Source organism: Atta cephalotes (assembly GCF_000143395.1).
Source record: "Atta cephalotes unplaced genomic scaffold scaffold00022, whole genome shotgun sequence".
NCBI classification, from domain to species: Eukaryota; Metazoa; Arthropoda; class Insecta; order Hymenoptera; family Formicidae; genus Atta; species Atta cephalotes.
The window spans coordinates 4,158,155-4,182,867 of NW_012130086.1; the positions used below are offsets into that span (position 1 = coordinate 4,158,155).

Genomic DNA, 24,713 nt, shown 5'->3' on the forward strand with positions numbered 1-24,713 from the left:
TTTTCCTTCAAAATATATATATAACACTGTTAAAAACGTCATGAAATTTAATGTAATTATCTGTAATTGAAAAGTATATTTGTGCACATTTACATAAAATTTAGTGTACTTTTCAGAAAATTTTACGAAGTTTAGTTTCACATTTTTCATTAAATTTCAGTAGATTTGCATGAAATTTAATGTAAGTAAATGTTAAATTTAAGTTACTTATTTAAGTTTCATTTTCATTGACAATATTAAATATCTTTAATATAACGCTTCCATACGTATGTAACGGAAGCAAGCTTTCTGTTTTTTTTTAACAGTGTAAGCAAATAAATTATATATTTTGTACTCATACACATTGTTTACAAATGTTCAAAGCACATGTATCACATTCATCCTTTTTAAAGAAATCAACGAAGGTGTATTGAAATTAATAAGCGGTAGTGTATATTATAATTAATATAATTATAATTAATTTAATTAAATATACTTTATTAATATCCACATAATTTGTATCTATTTTATATATAAATAAAAATAAAAATTATCTAAATTATTTTTTTTCTAATTTATTCATATGTATTATAGTTATCGTAATGAAAAATTTCCGATTTTATTAAACTTCTATAATATTTAGAAAAAAACACGTGAATAAAGCTATTTTTAGTGTGACTTTTTATAATCTTTAATAGCAGATAGCATATTACTCCTCCCTTAGTAAAAAAATATTTTTATATTTTTAAAATATTTTTTTTATATTTAGTAAGAAGACTTGAGATTTCCATTAATCGATCGAATTTCATTCATTAAAGTCTTCAACTAGATTCGTAGAAAATTTTCAGATGTTTCGATATTTGAACAAAACAATTGCTACTTCATTGAAATGAAATGAACAATAAAAAGTAACAGCTAATAAAAAGAAAAAAAGATGTTTACTGAAGACTGTGAAGAGTAAAGAAGGAAAATGAGAATTTGAAGAGAAGAAGTTGGAGAGAGGCATTCTGAGAGAGGTTTAAGCAGGATCAATCCTAAAAGCTATTCCTCTCTCGCCATAGGTATACTTCATCACTCTCGCATATCTTTTGTAATACTCTTCGCATTTGGCGTTTCCCTTTTATTATGTACGTCGCGTTGAAAACAACGCAGTAATTATACAAACAATGAGCGCTTGATTAAGTCTCGTTTTCAGCGAACTGACACCATAGTTAGAAAACGCAATTCGTTCTGAAAAACGTTGAATTTGCCAAATAAAATGTTTTCAGTTGTTAAACATGTCAGTAAAAAAGATAAGGGCAGTTAAAGTTATTCACCCAAGAAGATAAATCTTTATTTAACGAGTTTTACTTATATTTTAAAATAATTTTTTTATGATAACCTTACAGAAATGTATTTGAGATAGATATCTTTATATTACTTTTTAAAATTTTTATCTTATATATTTATTTATAAATAAAAGCGCCACTTAAAGTTTGGTTCAATAACAATTTAATTTTTTTTCAGTAAAAGGTAACAAAAAGTGAATATTATCAGGATCATAAAGTTATATTAGAACTAAACCGGAAGGGATTTCGATATAGATCAGTGGTGTCCTAATACACCGATAAATCTGACTTCCTACCAGGAAGTTAATTGGTCCTAAGCTACTCTTGGCAAGTGTTAATATGATTCGATTTCGCTCTTTAATATTGTAAAATTACCTTGGAGAATTCCTGAAGCGTTATGGCAATGGAAGTGTTGCCTTGCACCGTCGGAGGATTATCGTCTTCATCCAGGATGTCGATAGTGAAAACATTCGTTTGCACATGCTGCATCCCGGTCTTTTCTTCCCAAACGACACATCTCACCTGGATCTTGATATGAGGTCCGGGTCCTCCCGGAGGCCCTATAACATCTCGGTCCAAGGACGCGTTCGCAAATAATTTACCGTCGACTACGTGAAAATAGTCTGTTCCTGAAAAAGATGAGAGTAAAATTTATATTATTGTTCTTATAACGATATGCTTTACGTCCAACATTAAGTGTAGTGGAAACGCGGTCTGTGGTAGTAAAGCACCTACATCATTAGCATAAATTAACATCGAAGAGATTCTAGGAACAATATATAATGCAAGCGCCAAATTATTAGACAAGGATCTAATTAAAATATTGTCATAAAATATAAAAGCTCCAATATACATGTATCATTTAATATATATTTGTGTGATTTTTACTTTACGTCATAGATCTTTCTAAAATTTGTACAAAATTTTTAGATTTGACAGTCCATTTGCGTCCGTATATCTCCGTAAAAAATCAGTCAGATTAAAATATCAATTACCGATTTCGAAAGTAGAAATTTCAAGTTTTCAAATGCTTTTTTAATTTTTTGTGTGCGATAATTTTTCACCGAGTTACGGTGCAGCATTCTAAATATATTGCTAAATTTTGAACGTGTTCTAAAGTGTTTCCTATTTTTTGTTGAGTAGTGTATATTAAATTATTATTTAAAAATGAATAAACTTACTTAATTCCGTTACTTTCATATCCATAATTTTGGAATCGATTAAAGTTATTATTAATAATGTAATACTGATATACGCATTTACAAATAATATCTATATAATTTATTTAACACAATATTTAAATTAGTATTTTAATGTATGAGTTATTTGTGTGTATATATTTGTATACGTGGGTGTACTTTTTTCGTAGTTTTTTTATAAAAGTTTGATGTTTATATCTCACTATTGGTAGATTAAACTCTCTCCCAAAAAGTCGCATTTGAAATATGGCGCTTGCAACATTTTCCCGGTAGTCACTTCTATTGTTTCAACGGCTGAAAAATAAAATTTAAATCGTCGGCGAAGAGATTCGGGGATTTGATATATGATCCAACGCATTCAAAGAAGGCCACAGATTTCTACCGTTACGTATTATGTCATTGTGATATAGACGACATCTTCAGCGAATTTTAATGATGACAGTTTTGCTCTGATCAGACAGCAGTTTTATCGTCGCTTGCTGTCGCGAACAGTTACGGCAGAATTTATTCGTATTTTACATCGAATGATTCGAATCAATCACCGTTTGGCTGCTCTTTCGGCTTTGTCAGTGAAAAATGCTCGATCCTTGATGGAAGATTTATCTCTCATAAACATGAATTTGACGGTTTTAACGAAGATCGCTAGGATGACGATACGATTTATTGAGAAGAAATGAAGAAAAATAAAAATCTCAAACGCAAGGAGAATTAAATTTTCAAATTCCAAAAATTCTTCACAAGCTTATTTTATGTTGGATATTTCAGTTATGTTAGAAAATCATTTATATTACAAATTCGTTGAAAATTTGTAGATAAATTATTGTTTAAAATTTGAATAATTTCTATTCCTAAGTAATCGAACGGAATTATACGAGATTGGATTTACAAGGATTGAAACTGAAAGGATTGAAATGTCACTGAAGATACTTGCCATTTAATAATTCATATCTGGTGACGCGAAATTCGGGACACACGTAGCTGTATGCTTCTGGGCCGAACATGCCAATCATGGTGACTGGTTGATTCTCATAAATCTTGTATCTTGACGTGTTCCAGAAGCACATGTCCTACAACACGAGGAACTTTGGACTAACATCTCCGATAAACTGTACTTTGACATTTTAATGGTCGTTTATTCCTTTATATCACAAAACGATCAAGTGAAACAAATTTTTATGACTATTTATGATGATTTTATATTCACCGAATAATGAATGAGTTATTATTCAATGCTTTCATTAACCAGATTAGTTTTATTATTTATGCGCATGGTATGAATTCCAGATGACAACTACGATGATTAATGAGTTATTATAAATGGGTCATTCGTGCGAATATTCAGGAGAAAGTAGTTTATTACGAGAATTTACCTGTACGAAATCTGCACAATTGATTGTTTTTCCTTTTACTGGTACTGGTTGCACTTTTATTTCGAGTACCGCTTCGTCAAAATTCTTTTCCGTTGCTTTGATAACGATATTAAGTGCACCTTACAATACAAAAAATAAAAACTATTTTAGCTAAGATTATCTACATATTTTATTATCTTTCTATGCCATAAAATAAAGTAATTTAGGTTCAAAAGTAACATTGGCTCAAATTCTTGATAATGTCCAAACATCACACATCAAAATTGAGACGTAAAACTGTTTTAAAAAAGAAGATTTCTTACTTATCCTGATTTTGGACATGTTGTTTAGGTATTTTTTACAATCTGGATTAAAGTTATTCCGCGATTGATGGGCTAAAGTTATTCCATTTTATAGTAATATTAAATAAGATTTTCTTAAAAAATAATAACTAAAAATGTTTCTACCATTTTTCGGAAGATTCCGTAGCATAACGTCGCTCGAATTCCTAAAGTAAATTACAGACTGTTCCCGTGGCATGCAGATCTGATACTCCACATTTTTCGGCATAGTTGAATCGTTCCGAAGAGTCCTAAGACTGATTAATTTGACCTTGTCGTGTCGAGCCAAATATGGGAGCTTTAAAGTGAGGTTCGATTGCGGAAAGTAAAGTCCTGAAACAAAAAGAAATACTTTTATTCGTTTCTTATCAGTATCTCTTCCTCCGCAATTTTTCCGAATAGAATTTTCAGATTGCCTTAGGCTGACTTATATCGGATACCGTCCCTGAAAGTTGTCGTGTCCAAGAACAATGGCCTTTCACTCGTAAATTCTCCGCAAAACGAACTCAATGGCTCGCCGGAAGCGTAGGAGAGCACTGCCGAATTTCAGGAAGCGAATGGTAGTATGTATATAGTAATGTAATAACTTTAGTTTCACCGATTTTGCTGACACGTCGCACACGTTACTTAGTACTTGGAAATGTCACGTACACCTTGTCGCTGTTTGCCATCATTGTGGCATTAAAAGTTGACAGATGCAGCGTAGAAATATCAACAAGCAGAAAAAAAATAAAAAAGATATTTCTATTAAATTTCTTTTACTCAGCACTTCTTTTTATTTAATGTGATAACAATTTTGTTAAATATTATTATTAATTCTGTTTCCCTAAAAATAATATTTGCAACATTTTTTTCTTTATTACAAAGAATAGATTGCGATTTGCAAAGAATATTTCCAAATAAATCCATTATGTAAGTATTTGTGTTAGGAGTCTTCTATATGTATATGCAACTGAGAGTATTTAATTTTGGATTAAGGGGCAAGAAACGTGAGAGTAAAATCTATTATTGAATTAATGGAAATTTAATAATGTTGCGAAAGTTTGCTTAATGTTTAAATAATCGAAGACTACCGTTTATCAGAATCTGAGTTCAGTTTTACTATTTTTTGTATAAAGAGAAAAAAAAGGAGAAAAGAAAGAGAGAAATAAATTACATCAAAGAAAAGTCTATCTCTCTGATGTATATTTCATAGCAGTAAGAGAATTTGCATTTTTGCCGAAAGATGAATATTCAATAATTTTCGTGTTCTTGTTTGAAATATTACAAAATCAATTTTGTGGAAGTAGAAAGGAGGCTGGTCAAATATCTTTTCTTGTGATGCCACAAGGATTCTTTTTGCAAGCTTCGAGATAAGTACTTTGGTACGTGCATGCAGAACTTGCGTTTCTAAACGGTAGAAACGTGTTCAGCCGCAAAAATGTTCTCTGCTGAATAAAATATGCCACGAGACGATCTAAAGGCCGTCTAGCTAAGGTATACGTTACGGTTATATACGTCGAAGCCGATCGTCTGGCGGTTTCTACGTTTGAGCTTACGTCGAACAAGCTCTTGAGATCGTCGCCGCCACGTCCGGCGAATAAATTACGTCGAGACGCGACTTTTCCTCTCATGCTTCCTGTCATACGTTATAAATTATATGACGATAAGCGCCCACGAGAGACAGGAAAAACTCTTTCCTACTGTACGTAATTTCAGATCTGAGATACCTAAAAGTATAATACAATGTGATAGAAGTTGTTTGTTTCAAAAGCGATGTAAGTCTAATCTTAATGAATCTTAAAGCGTATAAATTTCAGAAAAATGTATTTAAATGTAAAAGAAATGCGATATATTTATATTTATTTAGCAAATTGGGAATGAAGTCTAAAATCACAAAATTAAAAAAAATGTCTACGTACTTATGTTTTATGTTAAACAAATATCGTAAACACAGACATTTTATTTTGAAAATAGAAAAGTATTTGATAAATAAATATTTATGTGAGAATCGACGAAAGTTGTTCTGGTTTTAGTTCTGTTTCTTATGATTGGGCGGGTTTCTTTTTATTCGACGACTATTTCCAACTTCGATTGGAACGGACATTCGATGATAGTCTATATACCTATTTAACGATAAGAGTTTGTATCGTCTCGATCGTGCCAGGATCGGCCTGGGGATATTCGTCGCTCTTGTGAAATGATGATATTGCTCCCCTAAGAGAGTGCAACTGTCAAAGAGGATCGAGGGATTTAAGAGATAATACAGTCATTACATATTTATAGCGATCTTTTATAATGATAGAATTTTAATGTCTTTTTTATAATAAAGTAAATACATAAGATATGTATAATAAAATATATTGTAGAAAGCAAGTTATTATATACTTCCTCTTATTACATTGTCGATAAAACAGATATTTTCCCATTTTATTGTTTAATATTTTTTTATCTAAACTCTTTTACATAAATATTATTTAATACAATATATTTTATTATATGTATATTATGTACAGCTTATGTTTTTATCCTTGTTATGCAAAAGTTATTATAAAATTCTGACAATATGAAGAATCGCCATTAATTAAATTAAATTAATATAATGAGCAATAATTTATTTGTTAAATTTATATTTAAATTGTATATTTATATATTTTCTATTCTCTGTTCAATCATTCTTTTTTACCCAATAAGCCTCACTTCTGCAAAAATTATAAAAAAATAAAAATTTAAGCTTTTTTATGAAATGTAATTTTGTCACATTTCCATATTTCTTAGCATAATTTTAAACGCACATTAATCACAAAGTTAGAGTTAATTGAGGAGTTGCTAAAGGACTGTCTGAATTTGGATCTTGACAATGAGTCATACTAGACTTTTAGTTTAAGCTCGAAGAGATTATTACGAGGTCGCGTTAAATACTGAAACAACGATTCTATTTTCCGATGAACAGTGGCTAATTTCGGTATTTACGCGAGCAGATTCAATGTCGAAAGAGGGAGACATTACCGAGGTTCTCTGCACCTTCGCGTGCGACCATCGTTACTGACTTGGAGGAACGAACCTCCCGCTCGGTGTCAAGGTGAGCGTGCAATCAATATATGCTAGAGCAGTTGTTAATTTTAATCCATGGATCGCGTGTGCGGTTAGATACAGACGGAACGATTACGAGCACTTTTACAACCCGCCCTTCCTCCTACGCAAGTTCCTTGACACCACCCTCGAAAGATATTTCTTAGGAGAGTATAAAGTGTTTCAAAAAACTATCAATGTTAACATTAGATTTACTAACAACTCGACAAAAAATTTGTTGCAATTAAAATATCTAAATAATCAATAATTTACAAGTTGGAAATAATAAACGCAATGCTTTTTCGTAAATCAAATTTCCACGAAACAATTTAATTGTAAGAAACATCATTACACTGTTATGAATAAATAAGAACTCATTACACTGTTACGAATAAACTAAGATAAAATTTAGATAATTTTTTCAAAAATGTTTTAAAGTTTTATAAAATTTAATTTTTGAAGAATTTTTAAAAGAAAAAGTAAAACTGTTAAAATATACATTATTCAAAATTTAATTTTTTTTTAATATTCTATGGTTTTATTTAAAAGCTATTTTTCTTATTGTGTGTTAAAAATCAATGATGACATATAATAGTCAGTCTCGAAAAATTCTTTTTGAGCAGTTGATTATTTTACATGTGTTCATATTTAATGCATCTGTCTAGATGCTAATTTATTGTGTAGCATGTGTAAATTACCATTTGTACACTCTCTTCTCGTCCCACTACAAATAATAAGACATATTCAACATGAGTTCTTAATTTGAATAGTAATTCTCTATCTCTCATTGGAAGGAGTACAATTAATTCTGCGATATGAAGGCAAAGATGTTCTATGTTCCCACATCGAATAGTTTCTTAATTATAATCTTGAATTATAGAAATTGATTATTCTTCTTCCAAGAGTGGATATAAATTTCAATAAAATCGGAATGTTATTAAGAAATATATTAATAACTTTATAAAATTCCAAAATCTGAAACAGCAAAAAACAAAATAATGCATTTTAAAATAATAATAAGTAAAAAAAAAACGATCAAAGAATTTAAAAGAAGATCTAAAAGAAGAAATATGGTGAATGAATTTTCTTTTAGCACTTTCATTTCAAGATACTCGCGAGATACCATCTTGGATACTATATAGTACTTTATCGTCGAATAAATCCCACTGTATCACGAAACACGTACCTAAGTTGCACATGCATTTAGATACATCCGCTGCAGGCCGTTTGTACCCTAGGTGTGATCGACCGTAGGGGAGTTCTTGGCGTGTTAAACGTCGTACGGAATAGCGTTTGCATATTCAAGAATGGATAATATCACCAGACAGATACGTCTCGCAGACGTCTCCTTCTGTGTCTTTTCCTGTAATTGAATTCTCGGCACCGAATGTCAGGCTGCATTATTAGAATATTTGGGGATCTGAACATTGTACTTACACACATATATTCGAAATATAATTTTATAACAGAAAATATATTGCTTAATATGTATATTATATATATATATATATAAGAAATTTTATTATAATAAACAAATAAAATTGATATTGTAAAATCTAAAGTTAATAATATACATAAAACAAATAATAAAAAAATTTTGAAATAATAATAAATAAGATATAAAATAAGAATAAAAATTCCTTTTATTCTCATTCAAACAATCAATTGGGAGACTTATTACTGCTAGCATTGGCTTTACTTATATATCGATTAAATATGCAAATTTTAAACATGATTTACATAAAATAGATTCTACTGAGAATGCTACTGAAATTCCGCGTACGATCATTTTCGCAATGGATGGATTCGATTTGCGCTTATGCGAGTTGTAAATCAGCTGTGGATCTTGGGGAATCAGCTGTGCAAAATAAGCTTTCTTGATAAATGTTCACTAATAATTGGATGCTATCGTGTAAGTATAACAGTGTATTGCATTTAGGCCCAGTGACCATTTCATTACAGGTTTCTCTTGTAATCGTGGAACAAAGCCTAATGGACTTCGGCTGTCACATTTCTCATTATCCCCTTCGATCGATCGATTTAATATTTTCTGGTAATATTGAATGAGTTAAAGATATTAATTTGCATTTATATACGGTAGTTAAGGTCCATTCAATACAAATATTATCTAAAAGGGAATTATTATTATAAATATCAATCACTTTATTTTCACGTTTAAAATTTTCACGTCTAGAACAAATAATGTTGTTACGATTTCTTCTTGGAGTTTTTTGCTTTTTGTCTGATACGCGTGATTTTTCTATAAATAACTTGATTATCTACAATAATAATTTGATCTATATTATAATATTATAATTTTTAAATTGTGATAAAAAATTACATTTGCTTATGCACCTAAACTTAATTCCAACGCTGTCGATTAACACCGTTCGTTCTCAGAGGCTCCTCGCGTTTTTTAGGTAAAAGCGGACGTAGTTTCGAGGAATCGTAAAAATAGCGTGGTCGGCGGTGTAATTTTTCGAGGTGGCAATAAAAATAAAAGGGGCTTCGTCTAGTAGATGAAGTAGGTAGTGCGGTATTTCTGCCGCCTGTCTACCATAATGACATTCTGTAACCCCGCTTTATTGGTACGACGGCGGAACGTTAATCCCAGGGATTCTCCATGGATGCCCAGAATTGTTTATTCCGCGGTCCGAGACCGCCCCGAGACATATAAACGACGTTTATTAAACCATTTTGCCCGACGTGTCCATGGCGTCGTCTGCCTCTCGATGCAAGCTCGTTCCTGTTCTGGAAAACCGAGATCCACCTGACTTTCGTCGAGGATTAGGAATGAATTACGTATATCATCATGCAAGTCCTACGGTCACAATTTTACTGTATTATACATAGTAGAGTAAGAAGTTTAAGCAAGAAAACTAGCGAGACGACCACAGTATTTGAATTGCAATAAAAAATTGAAAGACAAAAGAATTTGTAACAAGTTTAGTTTCGAAAAATAAATATAATACAATATGATTTTTATTATTTAAAATATTTTTTAAAAAGTTACATATATTTTTTGATACAAATTCTTTTATTTAAAATACCATTTTTATATGATAATCTTCATAAAGTAAGATTTAAATGCAATTATATCGTTAAAGTTTCAAAATAACAAAGTGATATAAAACTTTGCGCGTTAATAACGTGCCGGAATAACGCGCACGCTTTAAAATACTGGCTTTAAATCGCGATGATATGTTATCGTGGTGAAAGAAAAGCCGATCATATTCATGGAAGGCTTTTTCTACTTAAAAAAGTTTTTGCTCGAAAAAGAAAAACATTGAAACGCTCGTATTCTTAAGTGCTGGGTTGTCGATATGACTTACGAGACGGGAGCGCTTAGGGCTTTCGACACAGAGCGGCGAAAGTAGCGGATGAGCTCGACTTATGCCACTTATAGAATTTTCTACATCACGACATTTCATATATAATATCGGAAGAACGTATATTAAGCGTCAATTCGTTCGTATGATTTTTACATCAACCTCCGATGGATTCATGCAATATATATTATGTTGAAGTTCGCAACGCAAACACCATTATTGACTTGGCAAGAAAATTTCCTGAATGATTTTTCTTTCAGAGGCAGTGAGGCATGATTGAAGAGTTTGTTTGCAAACAGTCTTAAATCCTATAATAATGTAAATTGTGTTTTTCCTATCTTAATTTATATTCTTTGTAATTTAAATTCTTAAAAATTGAAGAAAATTTCTTTTTGAAAATTAAAAATAAAAGAGAATTTAAGACTGTTTAAAATATTTTTATTATCTTGAAATAAATATCCGACTTGTAAAACAATTTTTTAAACCGTTTCTCATACTATTCATAATAAAAAAATTATAATCATATAAAACGTAAATATGTTATATTGATATTGTTATATGAATATATATTATTTCCTGAAACTTTATTCAAACAGAAACATAACTGAATAGATTTTAAATAAAAATCTTTCAGCTCTTCTATAGAAATACAATACAAATATATTCTTATGCGTTACTCGAGGTTTTCCATTGTATGTATCTCATGAGAGACATCCTAACGTTCGCGCACTTCATCTTCTTTACTATTCTGCTTTACTGTTCTTATCACATTTCATCTAGTGTCGCTATAAAGATGTCATAATAAACGCCGCAACAATAAAGTAAGCCCAGGTATAAAGATGTATTAGCATCTTAATTTGAAAAGGAGATACAGATATTTAAAGACAATGTACTCTAAATTTCAATCTCAATATACAAATTTCTCTGCTACTGAAGAAATTAGCTCACTTTTTTGCAATCACTTATAATATTACAGTTATAAATATTATAATAATTTTGCAATTAAATGTTACGCATTATTTGTATTAATAATATTAATATTTAATGAGAATTATTTACCGAAATCATAGACTTATTAACACAATGAATTACTAATATAATGAATTTATTATCCCTTTATCTGAACATTATATACATAAACGACACACAACACAAGTATAAATATTTATTTGAATATTTAAATACATGACTTTTATATTAAATTATACGTAAAATATTGGATTATATATAGTCTTACAAAAGTCATAGAAAAATTAAACTGTTTAGCAAAGGGCTAATCGATGCTGCTTAAGACCAAGAACTAATATAATATAACGTAGTAAATGATAAACGCTGTTTAAACAAATTTTCGGCAGCAAACTATTACTTAATCTCCAGCTAATGGCTCGTACAATCCGACTTTATGAAGTTCGATCGCGGCGAATAATTACGACGTGTTGAAGTTGAACATTGAAAAGCTTAAGCCTCGTGCATAATACAGAAGAGATAGAGAGACGAGCGCGAGAATCTGTACGGATCGATCGATGCAGTTCATGCGGGCGATACGCTCGTAATGCTAATGCATGTATGCATTCATGAACGCAGGTATACGCAGGATCGTTATATGTAGAAACCCCGTATTTGCACATCGAGTTACAATTCCCCAAAATGGAGAATGTGAACACGATACGAGCAGCCATACAACGTAACAGCCCTCGCGTCTTGATCTCGAGAAGATCCCTTTTCGTTCCGAACTATGCAATCATACCGACATCCTAATACACTTTTTTTTAATTTCCGAATCATAAAATAACATTCTTCTTTTTTATTAACCCCATCAAACTCTACGTAATGTTAATAAAAGAATTGAAGACATTGTCCATTGAAATTATTTAATTCTATCGATGTCATCTGAGATCTAATGACTGATATACATAATAATGTATATATGTTAAATAAATAATAATCAAAATTTTGAAAAATTAATTATTTATTATAAATATTATAAATACTATTAATTGTTAGTATAAATTATTTATTAAAGTACGCATCAATTAAAAAAAAATTTTTTAACACGGTTCCAATAAAATCAGATCTAAAGAGGTTATCTAAATGGGTTATAATACAATTAATACAATTATACAAGAATCTCCGCGCTACAAAATCCGTTCTCATAATTAAAGAGATGTTGATGTGATGGCCAAACTCCGAATGGCTGTTTTGCTGATTAAATGCGATTTACGTACAATTTACAATACAAACATACAATTTACGGGACATCGACAGGTCATTATATGCTACTACATCACATCTATCACTATCGTAAGCATACATATACATAATTGGTTGCATATTAAAATATTGTTATTTAGACTTTTAAAAACTTAATTCAAACAATTCAAATATATTCATTTCTTTATTTTACATTTGGCCCTGTCTTTATTTCGATCATATAACTTTTTTACAAAATAAACGTTTTGATAAATTGACATTGATCGCCATATTAAAAATGGCTAAAGAAATCTGTAATTTCTTTATGTTTTCCTGCTTTGGACATAAATGTACCAGAACCAGATATAGCATGTGTATTTTAATCGTGGAAAAGAAATTTGAATTCTGTGAAGCTTATACGTAGTAATTAATATGGAACAAGATTATATAGTATTTTATCGATAAAACAGACGACGCCAGCGACCTCTTAATAATATACTTATTTTAATTCATAAAGATCGATATATAGATTATTGCTTTATATATTGTACTCATATTATCAAAGAATTTCACGCGAATTTTTCGCTTCATAAAATGTGAAAGATACGCCGTCGATCGTGTATGTGAAGAAACATAGGAAATATCCTGATATTTGATACTGACGATCTGTTAAAACTGACGTATTGATGAACGGGCAACAGACCAATGTGATATGAAACACGTGTGTCAATAGGTCTCGAGGTGGGAGGAAAAAAAGCGGCTGCTTATTGTCATGACACTTGGCAAAGAAGATGATCCTGGCACAGCGCACACGACTGGCGAGAACTATAGATCCCAAAGTGAAGACACCTGCGTACATGCGACACCGATAAATAACGAGGACCGCCTGTTATCCCGCTTTTATTTCCCCTCCTGGATTTTCCTCATTTTCCCACTTTTATCCCGATGAACGACTTCTCTCTATCCCGAACTCCGAAATAGCCTTAACTATATTTAGGACACTTCAACACACGCGCTCCACGAAAAACTCCGCGGTTGTCGAGTATCCGCATCTTTTAAGAGATGAACTTACGGCCTCGTTAACATCGATACGTTAATATCCGGCGTAGTGCGTTAATGCCATACGTTATAACGTGTTATAACGTATGTGACGAGAAACGAAATCGTAAACACTTGCGACTTGTTATTGCATCACGGCCCTATTCCATTTGGTCGCAGACCAATTGGACGTAATTTTATATCGGGAAGAGAATTGTTAAGAAAAACTATCATAATCTATGATCTGTCAATATTGTTTAGTCCATTAGGACTTTTAATTTTACATGTTGAATTTTGTGTAACATTTGCTTGATTTTTACAAGGAATATTTTAAAAAATGTTTAATATATGTATACTATAAAAAAGAATTTCTACAAATCACTTTCTTATAATAATTAACTTTATTTATTTAATTGTATTCATGATATTTCTTGCGGAAACAGATAATTTCGAGTTTATCGAATTCACGAGAAGTGATGCGAATTGAATGCGGGAAATGAATAAATTTTGCATATACATCCATTATCCTAATGATTTAGCACGATATATTGATATATTACTCTGTTTAATATACATTCCTAACAAATAACTAGTTTGTCATAAATTTGAGTTTATAACTACTTTGAGATTTTGGTAACGAAAATTGCATATCTCTATAATTAAGATCAATTATTTACATAACGACAATTATATTAAAGACAAATAAATTAAACTATAATTTATAAAATATTTTTGTGAATAATTAAAAAATAACAATAATTTCATAGACATTTTATATTTATTTCAAATTAAATTTTAGATTCAATATATTTCAATTTTAATATAATATAAAATAATAAATCGCTTAATTTATAAGATTATTGGATTATTAAAGAAGTGTATTTCACATATTTTACATACACAACTGCATTGTAATATTTATATAATATTTATAATTTATATTATTAAATATATTTTAATGCTAGTCATTACGGTATTTTGCTAAATAAAATAGGACCAAAGGAGATTATTAATTTTACATTTGCGTTGTTCAGGTAATCGGTCTTATCAATCATGATGAATAATATTGCGAGCGATATCGTAATGCCGTGCTTAAGTAATTCGCTTACCGTGTACGAGATGTACATTAAATTTTATGGTATACGGCAAGCCATGTTAATGGAGCGGCGCGCAACAATACACCCGGCTGCAGTTCGCAGTAAATATAACAAACTTTTCTAAGAATCGTACATTACAAAGTAACAAAATCATCCCGGAAATATAAAGAGTTTATTCAGAAGAGTTTATTCTCCTCCGGTAGAGCATGAATCGTAAATGCCATATAATTTCTTTTTCTTCCGACGCGACTCATCTCAATTTTGTTTGCACGACGAGTTAATCATCTATTCATTAAAACGAATTTTTTTCTTTTTCGTTTTACCAATACAATGTCCATCTCGCTGCTCTTCGCCAACACCTCGCGACGTTTATTTTCAGCCGACGAGATAAACTTGCACGCGCGTGTGTGTATACAATTTTAATTAGATTAAAAAATATATACTGTGATATATCGTTCAAAATTTATCGTCTCATAGTATTTATTTTATATTGTTGACAGCGAGAATATAAAAAAAACTAAATGATTGCGTTAAAAATATTTTCGATATTGCAAGATAAATGACAGGATCGGTGCGAAGTGAATCAAAATAATTTATAGATGTAAATTGCGATAAATAAATATTAATTTGTTGATTTTTAGTCACGTAGTCACCGCAAGAATTAATTTTTTCAGACTTGAAAAATGCATTTAATCAAAGTTTGAAAACAATGCCCTTTTTAATTTTATAATCATCTCTCATGTCATCTCAAATCAACAGGATTCCCAGTGTACTTGGGTATAACGGATAGATCACGCCATTTTCTAATAGTCATAAAGATGATTACAGCAGCTTTAGGAGCTTGCGATTAAACTTGCATGCCAGCCGAGTCTCGCTCTTCGTTAAATACGCGGACGTAATTTCTCTACGCCCAATAGCGGAACTAATTCGCGGTGCGTTCCTTTCCCATACCAGGGCGAATAAATTAGGCAAATAAATTATGAACAAGGACAATTGTTCTCGCGGAACATTAATTTGTATCGGATCGATTATATTGCGGCATAACGTGTCGATGAGAATTCGCGAGCGATACGCAGGTGTTGCCAATGATCATTGATTTTTCCTCGCCCATCTTTCTAATGAACGACTGATCTAATTGCTTTTAACTCGACTTTTATGTTCAATTCTTGTTTAGCCTCACAGCTAAGCTAAGTTTACCCACGAATCCCGACCGCACAACGGCACGCTTTTACCGGCAATAAGGTGCCGAAGACTTAATCAAAGTCTCGGTAAACATGGCCCAGTTTTCATATCGCGAGCATTCTATGACTAACACACGCAACTACTTCCTTAATTTTGCCTCCGGCGGACTCAATGAACTACAGTTAATTAATGTTTATCATCATTAAGACTACGTTTATTTTAACAGTAATATTTTAACATCGAACATAAAATACCATTACATACATTAAATAAATCGTATTTATTTAAATAAATGCTTTTTCATAATAAATTATATACAGATATTAAAGTTGCTATTATCATCAAAATTGATGATCAATTTGATTTGTGAAATTATTAATCAGTTTATTGCAAATCCAGCTGTGTTCGGTTAATTTAAAGAACTAAAAATATTGTGCATTAAGATCTAGCTACGACCAAAGTAAAAGCATTTACGCAATTAAGAAAAAAAAACCACGTGGTGGTTAATTAATCCTTCGTTTGCATCGCTATTTTTCATTAACGTCGTCTGCACTATGTGTTTTTCATGCCGGCGCTAAATTTCTCCTACTAAATCAGTTGTGAAAAATTGGAATTTTTTTTTATCGTGTTACATCTCTACTTTGTATTCTAAACGTTTTTGAACTCAGATATTATATTGTTTTTTTTTATATAATAAAATACATAAAAGGAATTAATATAATATAATAAAAATAAAGGAAATTTTCACTGTTGAAATTTTGAATTTCTAAAAAGGTTCACAATACAGGCAAAGAGTTAAATTTTACATTTCACCATATTTCATTTAATCAGATTTATCCAAAATTGCTTGTTTTAATTAATAGTGTAGTTAAACGAATACGTACATACATAAAAAATATTCATACAAATCATCAAATTTGTAATGAATATTTAATTTTTATTATATCAAAATTTTCAAAAATTGTATTGCAAAAACTAAGAGAAGCGTGAATTTTTAATGAAAAATTTTTTTCTGAGAAGTAATGCTAATTTGTAACATCAAATTTATGGAGATCGTAAATAATGCGCCATTTGTCATCCTGAAAATTTATTATAATTGAGTTCAACGTAGAAACTTGTAATCACAATTGATCTTCTATTATTTGCATCACGGACAATCTCAGACTACGATTTCTCGAACAAAACTTTTTGAACTTTCACGTCGTAAATATGTGTCTATAAAATAATATTACATTTTCCAATTGCAATGTTATGTTTGTAGAATAGAATCGAAACGAGTGCGCATAAAAGCCACTGGTGCGAAATGCAATCGTGTAGTACAATGCTTGTACAGATTCAATATTCCCTAACGATATTTCAGCGTACGCGATATTTCACTCTTATACTTATATTTTGTTGATGCAAAAACTTTCAGTTAAATTCAAACGATGTGCAGAATAAATAATATATAAACGAACTAATTTATGTAACGAACTAATTTTAAAGCCTGGCAAATTTTAACGAGTTTGCTATTCACAAATATCTCTGTACATATTTAATGCGTACTTTGTACCTACATTTTTTTCCCTATATAAATATAAATTAAAAAAGAACATAAAAATGTACAGCTACAAAAATCCATGCCGCGAATTTATTTAGCAAATATCGTTAAAAATACCTTTGATGCGTTTGCGGAAACGTTCGTAAAATGGAAAACGATTAAAATGATAAACACACGAAGGACATATGAATGTGTCGCGCGTCATATTTTTGTGATGTAAGAAATACATGTGAGAAAAGAAGATACGTTTTACTCGTCGAGCAGATTGAAAGCGCGGAATATTGAAGAGAGTTTTATGTACATGGCACATAGAAAATACGACGTTGAAATTCGAAAACAATCATCAATGAAATTGTTATGGTGTCGTTCGTTGGAAAATGTATCTTGTTTTTATCGCACGATTTTCCCGGAATTCGAGCGCGGGTCGCGTAACCTTGAACGCGTCACACGAAGGTAAACGTTCAGTTGCGTCGCGTTACTTGCAAGGATCAGTCACGATATTTCACGTTACTCGTATCGTGAAAAGTTTTGCCGGAGATATATCGCAGTTCTGAATTTGATAACTTGAAGTTATCTCAAGGTGTTATTTCACCTCGATAGGTTTATTGAATTTAAGAATCTGGTGAAAAAACTTTCCTCGTAACGATTCACCAAAGAATATTAATATTCTTATTAATATTTCAATAAAACATCGCTAAAGAATTCTTATTCCTATAAAAATTGCATATTTTTATAGAATATTGCATATCGTCGAAGAATTTCCGCTGGAGCGAGTTAAAATTTGACTCACGTAGTGAAATTTCATATCATCATTCTTCGATTCTTTTTCTTGTTAAACTATGTATTCTGTATCAAAATATCTATTCTGTATTCTATAGTTAGAATATGATCCTATTTCAGTTTTCAATTAATTTTTCACAATTGTCTCTTCTACTGGTAGATCGATAAAACAAGAAAAAAAAATCATCATTGCCGCGTAGTAGTGTTAAATTAGGCACATTAGTGTGACGTCACGGCATTATACGGCGTAAGTTCGCGATGAGCGTTTCTGGAGACGAGTCGCAAATGGTTGTAGATAGTCCTGTTCGCGTTCTCGTATCCTCCTTGATCGTCGTGGACGAATATTGTGTATTTATGTGCAGATCAGAAGTGCCGAATTCAGCAACGAGCCGTTAGTTGTTTCGAGACATTAATCCATCTATCCGGTCACGCGAATCGCGTTTTGGCATGTCGATCGGCATTCGCGAAAGCGGATTTTACTATCGGACTGTGATATGTGTTTTTCTGCCTCTGGCACATATTTTGCGTTGATCGTTCGCGAGCGTTGGAAGTGCTGATCCAGGTAGCAAGCTTCGTCATTTTGACATAGAAAAAGTGGCGGCAAAACAAGCAGAGTTTTGTGTGAAAATTCTGCTACTCTTGAAAGTTTCATTCTTTAAAGCGAGATTCCATTCTAAACAATTCAGAGAGTAGAATTTTTTATTAATTAATCAAAAGAATTAACGTTATTAATTGTCGGCAAAGGCTGTGTTCAGCAGAAAGAACTTTACAATTATTGCAATTAAGAATCTTTAATAATAATTATTAATAAAGACTCTTAAGCCATAATCAGACTAGAGATTAATGACCGGGCTTACAATTAATTTATCATTATAATAAGCTGTAAAAACTCTATCAATTACAGTTAAATGTAAGAAGAATAATTGACTATAATTGATTAATGTTTTATGACTTAGATAAGATTTAAAGATTAGGTAATGGTTTAGAAAGTCATGAAATTAGATTGGACTTTAACTAATCAGAAGAAAGAAAACCACAATCTCAAAGTTTAATGAACTTTGTTCTGATTGTTAAATTCCAATTTCAGTCTCAGGTTGCAATCAAAATCTCACTATAAACGTTTTTTTGAAACGGTTGATTGAGGCGGTTGATTAATCATTTAGAAGAGAAAGAATTTTATAAATTGCCACCATAATAAAAAAGACGCTTTAAAACATTTGTAGCATCGCGTTGATCGTATTCTCAATCTCTAGTTTGATTTTACAAAGTTGTTTTTTTTTCTGCTGAACATAGCAATTGACAAATAACGTCGATTTGCTATTTGAACTATTGAACTATTTTGGCAGCGAGTCGTTTCGGGACATTAACCGCCAAGAGAATGTCTCTTTCCGCGCGAGGAGACATCATTGCCGCATAGCAGCGTGAAATTAGGCACACAGTGACGTCACACGGCATCGTAACGGTCGGTCAGTTCGCGACGAAGCGTTCCCGGAGTCGAGTTGAATTGCGAACGTTCCGCATCCTCGCGTCTCTCTCGATCGAAATATCGTCTCGGACGGATTAGACGGAAATTGTATGCAGGTCAGAAGTGTCGAATTCGGTGACGGGAGCCGTTGTTTCGAGCATTAATCCATCCGCGTCGACTCGCGCGCGGGATCATGTTCTGGCCTTGGCATGTCCATCGATATTTGAAAGCGGATCCTGTCGTTGGACTCTAATACGTATTTCGTGTTGATCGCTCGTAAGCTTCATCATCACGTCGAGAGACATCGATGGAAGCGTCAACGGATTGTTGCAACGAATTCACCAAAGCAGGTGATACATTATTCGCCCGATAAAGATTGAAATGTTGCGTTACGGTCAGTGCATGCGTCCGCCATGACACTTTTCAAATCTTGACGGTTGAAAGGACGCATGATAAATCGAGAATTTTCTGAACGGATCCGGATTACATGCATGTCTAGTCTTGTGCTCCGAAAATCTTGGACGAAGAAAGAATTGACCAATCGCATTAATTATGTGACCGAATTGTTCAAATGTGATTAATTATTATAAAGGTACGTTTTTTAGACATGCGTGTTGTTTGAAGATTCATGGACAATTTCGTGACGTGCGTTTGCTCAAAGTGAGAATTCACGCCGATAATTGATGGGCTGATTCAATATTTAGTTGCCGATTGCGATTAAATGAGACGCAACTCTCTAAAAATTTTAGACCTCTATTCTGTAACTCTTAACGACAGTGTCAGTATCGTTACATTGCCATTGCGCAGCTTTTTTTATCATATATAAAATTCAAGATTGGGAAAGTTATTTTATAAGTTACTCTTAAAATTACGTTATATGTGTTTCTTAAAAACTGAAGCAAATAATAAAATATAATACAAGAAATAAAATACCCGAACTTATATTCAATTTCTACAATAAAAAGTAATTTATAAATAATTTGTAAAATAACTTTCTCAACTCTGCGTATATTGATGCACTGTTGTTAAAAATTACAGAATAGAGGCCTTAAAGTGAATTGTCTAAAGAGTAAAATCTCACTCTTAAAGATTGAACATTGAACCATTCTTTTTAAAGATTATAATTTAATTTTCACTCTTTAGAGTCAGATTCCATTCCAAAGAATTTAGAGAAAGGCATACGATCCTATTTCAGAAATTGAATGCAATTGATGGCAAAATTATATTGGTTTGAATATCGTATTGAAATACGATAAATAATCGGTTGAGAATACCAGATAGAATGACACATTCCAGTATATAGTCAATTGCGTAGTGAAATTTAGTATAATATTTGAGTATTAATATAGTGAAGTATTTGTGTGTAATCATGATCAATTGTGGATTTTACCAAAAAAAAAGCAGCCAGATGGATGAAACAGAGAGAGAGGAGAGATCCGGCAGAGCAATGCAGTGGCGGTGCATCAACTGGTGAGTGAGTTTATTTATCGATGTAGGTTGCTTGGAAAATAATGGCCAACTATTATTTTTAGGAAAATAATAAAGAGGTGTATTATTTATGTATGTGGTTAATATATAACTTAGATTACATACTATAAGATTATTAAGGAGAAATAAAAGTATAAAACATAAATAGCAAAATTAACAAAATAATAAAGAGATATTATATTGTTTATATACATGATTTAGAAATATTATCAGATATTTTAGAAAAAATTAAAATGAAAAGCAACATTGATAAAAATAAAATTATTTATAATAAATTAAAATATTGTAAGAAATATTTTAATTATATAGAATTAATCATTTAAAATATCAACATTTATAAATAACATAAAATCTTTGAAAAAAATTATGAGACAGGACAAAAATTCTTCAATATCTACAATTAATTTACGAAATCGATATTTATTATTTAGCTGGCAGGATAATGAAATGAGTCGATAGCTTAAAATTGGGTAGATTAAATTCGATCATTATTTTCCGACTAATCTATATAGATATGAAATATTGATTAATAATATTTGAGATTCGATTAATTTATATCTGTTTACTCTCCCTTGAATTTATATAATATCTTGTATATTATAATTATGCTATATTCATTCATCTAAAGTGTAAATAGAAATAGAAGTTCCTAGTTTGGTTCACATAGTTAAGGACGTTATTGATGACTGTTTTTATGATTATTAAATCATAAAGCTGCATCTCTCTTTATTTTATGGAACTTTTCTCTAAATTAATTCTGCTTTTCTCTAAATTAATTAATACTGCTGCGGGTACGCGTAACAAGATTTCAGCATTATTTCGTAACAGTCATGGATATTTGAAGTAAAAAATATTATATATACATATATATAATATATTGCACGTGTATTTTGCACTTCAAATAAATTTCAGTATTTATCGTATTTTCAGGCACATTTTAAACAGTCGTTCGTATTTTGCCATATATTTTAATAATATGTAAATTTTAAAAAATATAGCAAAAATTTATTTTAAAAATATAGAATTTCTATATTTTAAAAACAGAGAAAAAGTAGAAGAATATTGAAATATATTTTTCAACAAATTTTGTAATCTGCGTTTTTAGATGTATATTTATAGTGATATTTTTATATATTCTTTAACCAATTTTTTTAACGTAACGTTTTTTCTTTCTTCCTTCTGATCTTTAACGTCTCGACATGTTTGCTCGAGACACGATGTAGGCGTCGAGAAACAAAACTCATTCTCAGAATAGCAGATGGAAACAATCGATGTCGTTTGAATTTCTCGACACATTAGAAGTCGTTAGGTCGTTGTGGCATTAAGACTAATCTCCCTGTATCCGCGGAATGACAAATTCTATCATAAATTCAGGAGAGACTATGCAAGGATAAATTAAGCGAATTTTATATTTAGTCCTATTGTATATTACTTCATCTTAAGTACCATGCAAATGCAATTGAATCTGAAGCAGGAAATAATTATCTTAATCTTTAATTATTATAATATGTATAATTATAAGAAATATAATCATATTTTTTTATAATTGAACTGTACGTACATAAAATCATGCTATTTACATAAATATCGCGAAATTGCAAAACAGGAATATCTTATTTTTTAAGAATTCTTACAATTTTCTTCTGCTTGAAATTAACGAGTTAATTATAATTAAGATTATCTGAGAGATAAAATTTCTCTATTATTTCTTCTTCAATCGGGTTGAGAGCCGCGACATTTCTCTCGTAGTTAAAACATTTGCACATCGAGATGCATTAATCTGTGGGAGAAAGCCTGTAGGGATGCAGACTTTGCGTTCTACAGTATCCTTTAACGTGGACAAGCGTATCGTTTCGGAGAATTTAGTTTGCGGACGCGGGCTTGTCCTCTTCGTAGTTACATATATCGAGATGGACGGATATGTGGCAGAGCGGTGTTGACAGAACTCTGGGGATAACGTATGCTCGCGACAGTTTTCTGTTTGCTCGAGCATATACATTTCGCACGATAATGTCGCGGATGCGTTGCGAAAATGATACGGTCAACAACGACCATGTTAATTTCGTCAGCATCATATCAACGCATCGAGTTTAGAACTCAATCTTCTTTAGACGAACGATAATTATCCATTAACAGTTTTACTTGTTTTTGGTGCCGGATTTCAGAACTAATCGATGCGAAATATATTTTTGTGGGGGATGACAGAAATTTTTTTAACAATACAGCTGAGTAATTTAAAATTTAAAAAGGTTTTTTTTAATATTTTTTCTGTACGAATATTTTTTGCACTCATTTGATTGATAAACAATATAAACTAAATTAATATCTTTTATTTTATATATATTCTTATATTCTATTCTATTTATTCTATTTATTCTATCTATTTATATTCTTTTATTATTGTATTATATAATAATTATTGTATTATATAATATTGTATTATATAAAAATAAATGTTATAATATCTTGTAATTTTTAATTAACTCTCACAGTCTTTCTCTTTGTCTCTCTCTTTTTCATGCATCTGCGTATACATCGTTTTAATTATTTTTTGTTAAACATTTCCAAACCTTTATTCTTTCATTTCAACTCTATTCACGACTAAATCATAAATAGCTTATGCAAACAGCGATGCAAACAGTAATATAGTGTGTATTTGCGTCGACAATTGATATTTAGGGCGATTGGCTGATATCAGAATGGTCAACCATTACATATCAAAGATTAAAATCTGCGATATTTTTTCATTATCGCAATTTAATAACATAACATAAAACATGTAATATTTTACCAGAGTACATTTTTCAATTAAAATTCTTGAACGCAAGCTAAAGTTGCAACGAAAAATTTTAAAAATAAACCAAAGAAAAAAAAAGATATATGGTTTTACATTAAAAATAAATAATTCCACGCAGACTTTATCATTATTATGCCATATGCTGAGCTGAGTTTACTTAAGTTTCAACATTTAAACATTAAATATTCCGCGCGTGGCCGTGTTTAAAAAAAATCACGGCAGGCTTCATATTTATATCTGATTTTCTATTCCTTTTATTTCACTGAAATGCGAGAGTGCAATAGTTTCTGCATCTTCTGACATTCGAAGGTGTGAATATTTTCGCTCGTTTCATGATTCATGTCTGCTCGTTCCCGCGAGGACGAGCATCCGTGTTTACAAATGAGATTAACTCTCGGCAGTTCCTCTCGTACTCGCGCTATGGGATTTATATCTCTTCGTCGCTAGTGATGTGAGTCGATCTTCGATCGGACGTACAGTACTGCTCTCGTCTCCGATATTACCTGCGTAAATATTAGAGAAATGCTGTTTGCATTATATATATATATATATATATATAT

The 24,713-nt window shown here is 31.1% G+C and overlaps 1 protein-coding gene across 1 annotated transcript in view; it reads right to left on the reverse strand.

Moving 5' to 3' along the window:
* The window catches only part of LOC105619637 (proto-oncogene tyrosine-protein kinase receptor Ret), a 56,310-nt gene that overhangs the window by 20,102 nt on the left and 11,495 nt on the right, over positions 1 to 24,713 (reverse strand). The window contains exons 2-5 of the mRNA XM_012201158.1: positions 4,323 to 4,529; positions 3,877 to 3,995; positions 3,438 to 3,573; positions 1,683 to 1,936 (exon numbers count right to left, since the gene is read on the reverse strand). Coding sequence (XP_012056548.1) covers positions 1,683 to 1,936; positions 3,438 to 3,573; positions 3,877 to 3,995; positions 4,323 to 4,529 — 716 coding nt within the window. The remainder of the gene's footprint in view (positions 1 to 1,682; positions 1,937 to 3,437; positions 3,574 to 3,876; positions 3,996 to 4,322; positions 4,530 to 24,713) is intronic.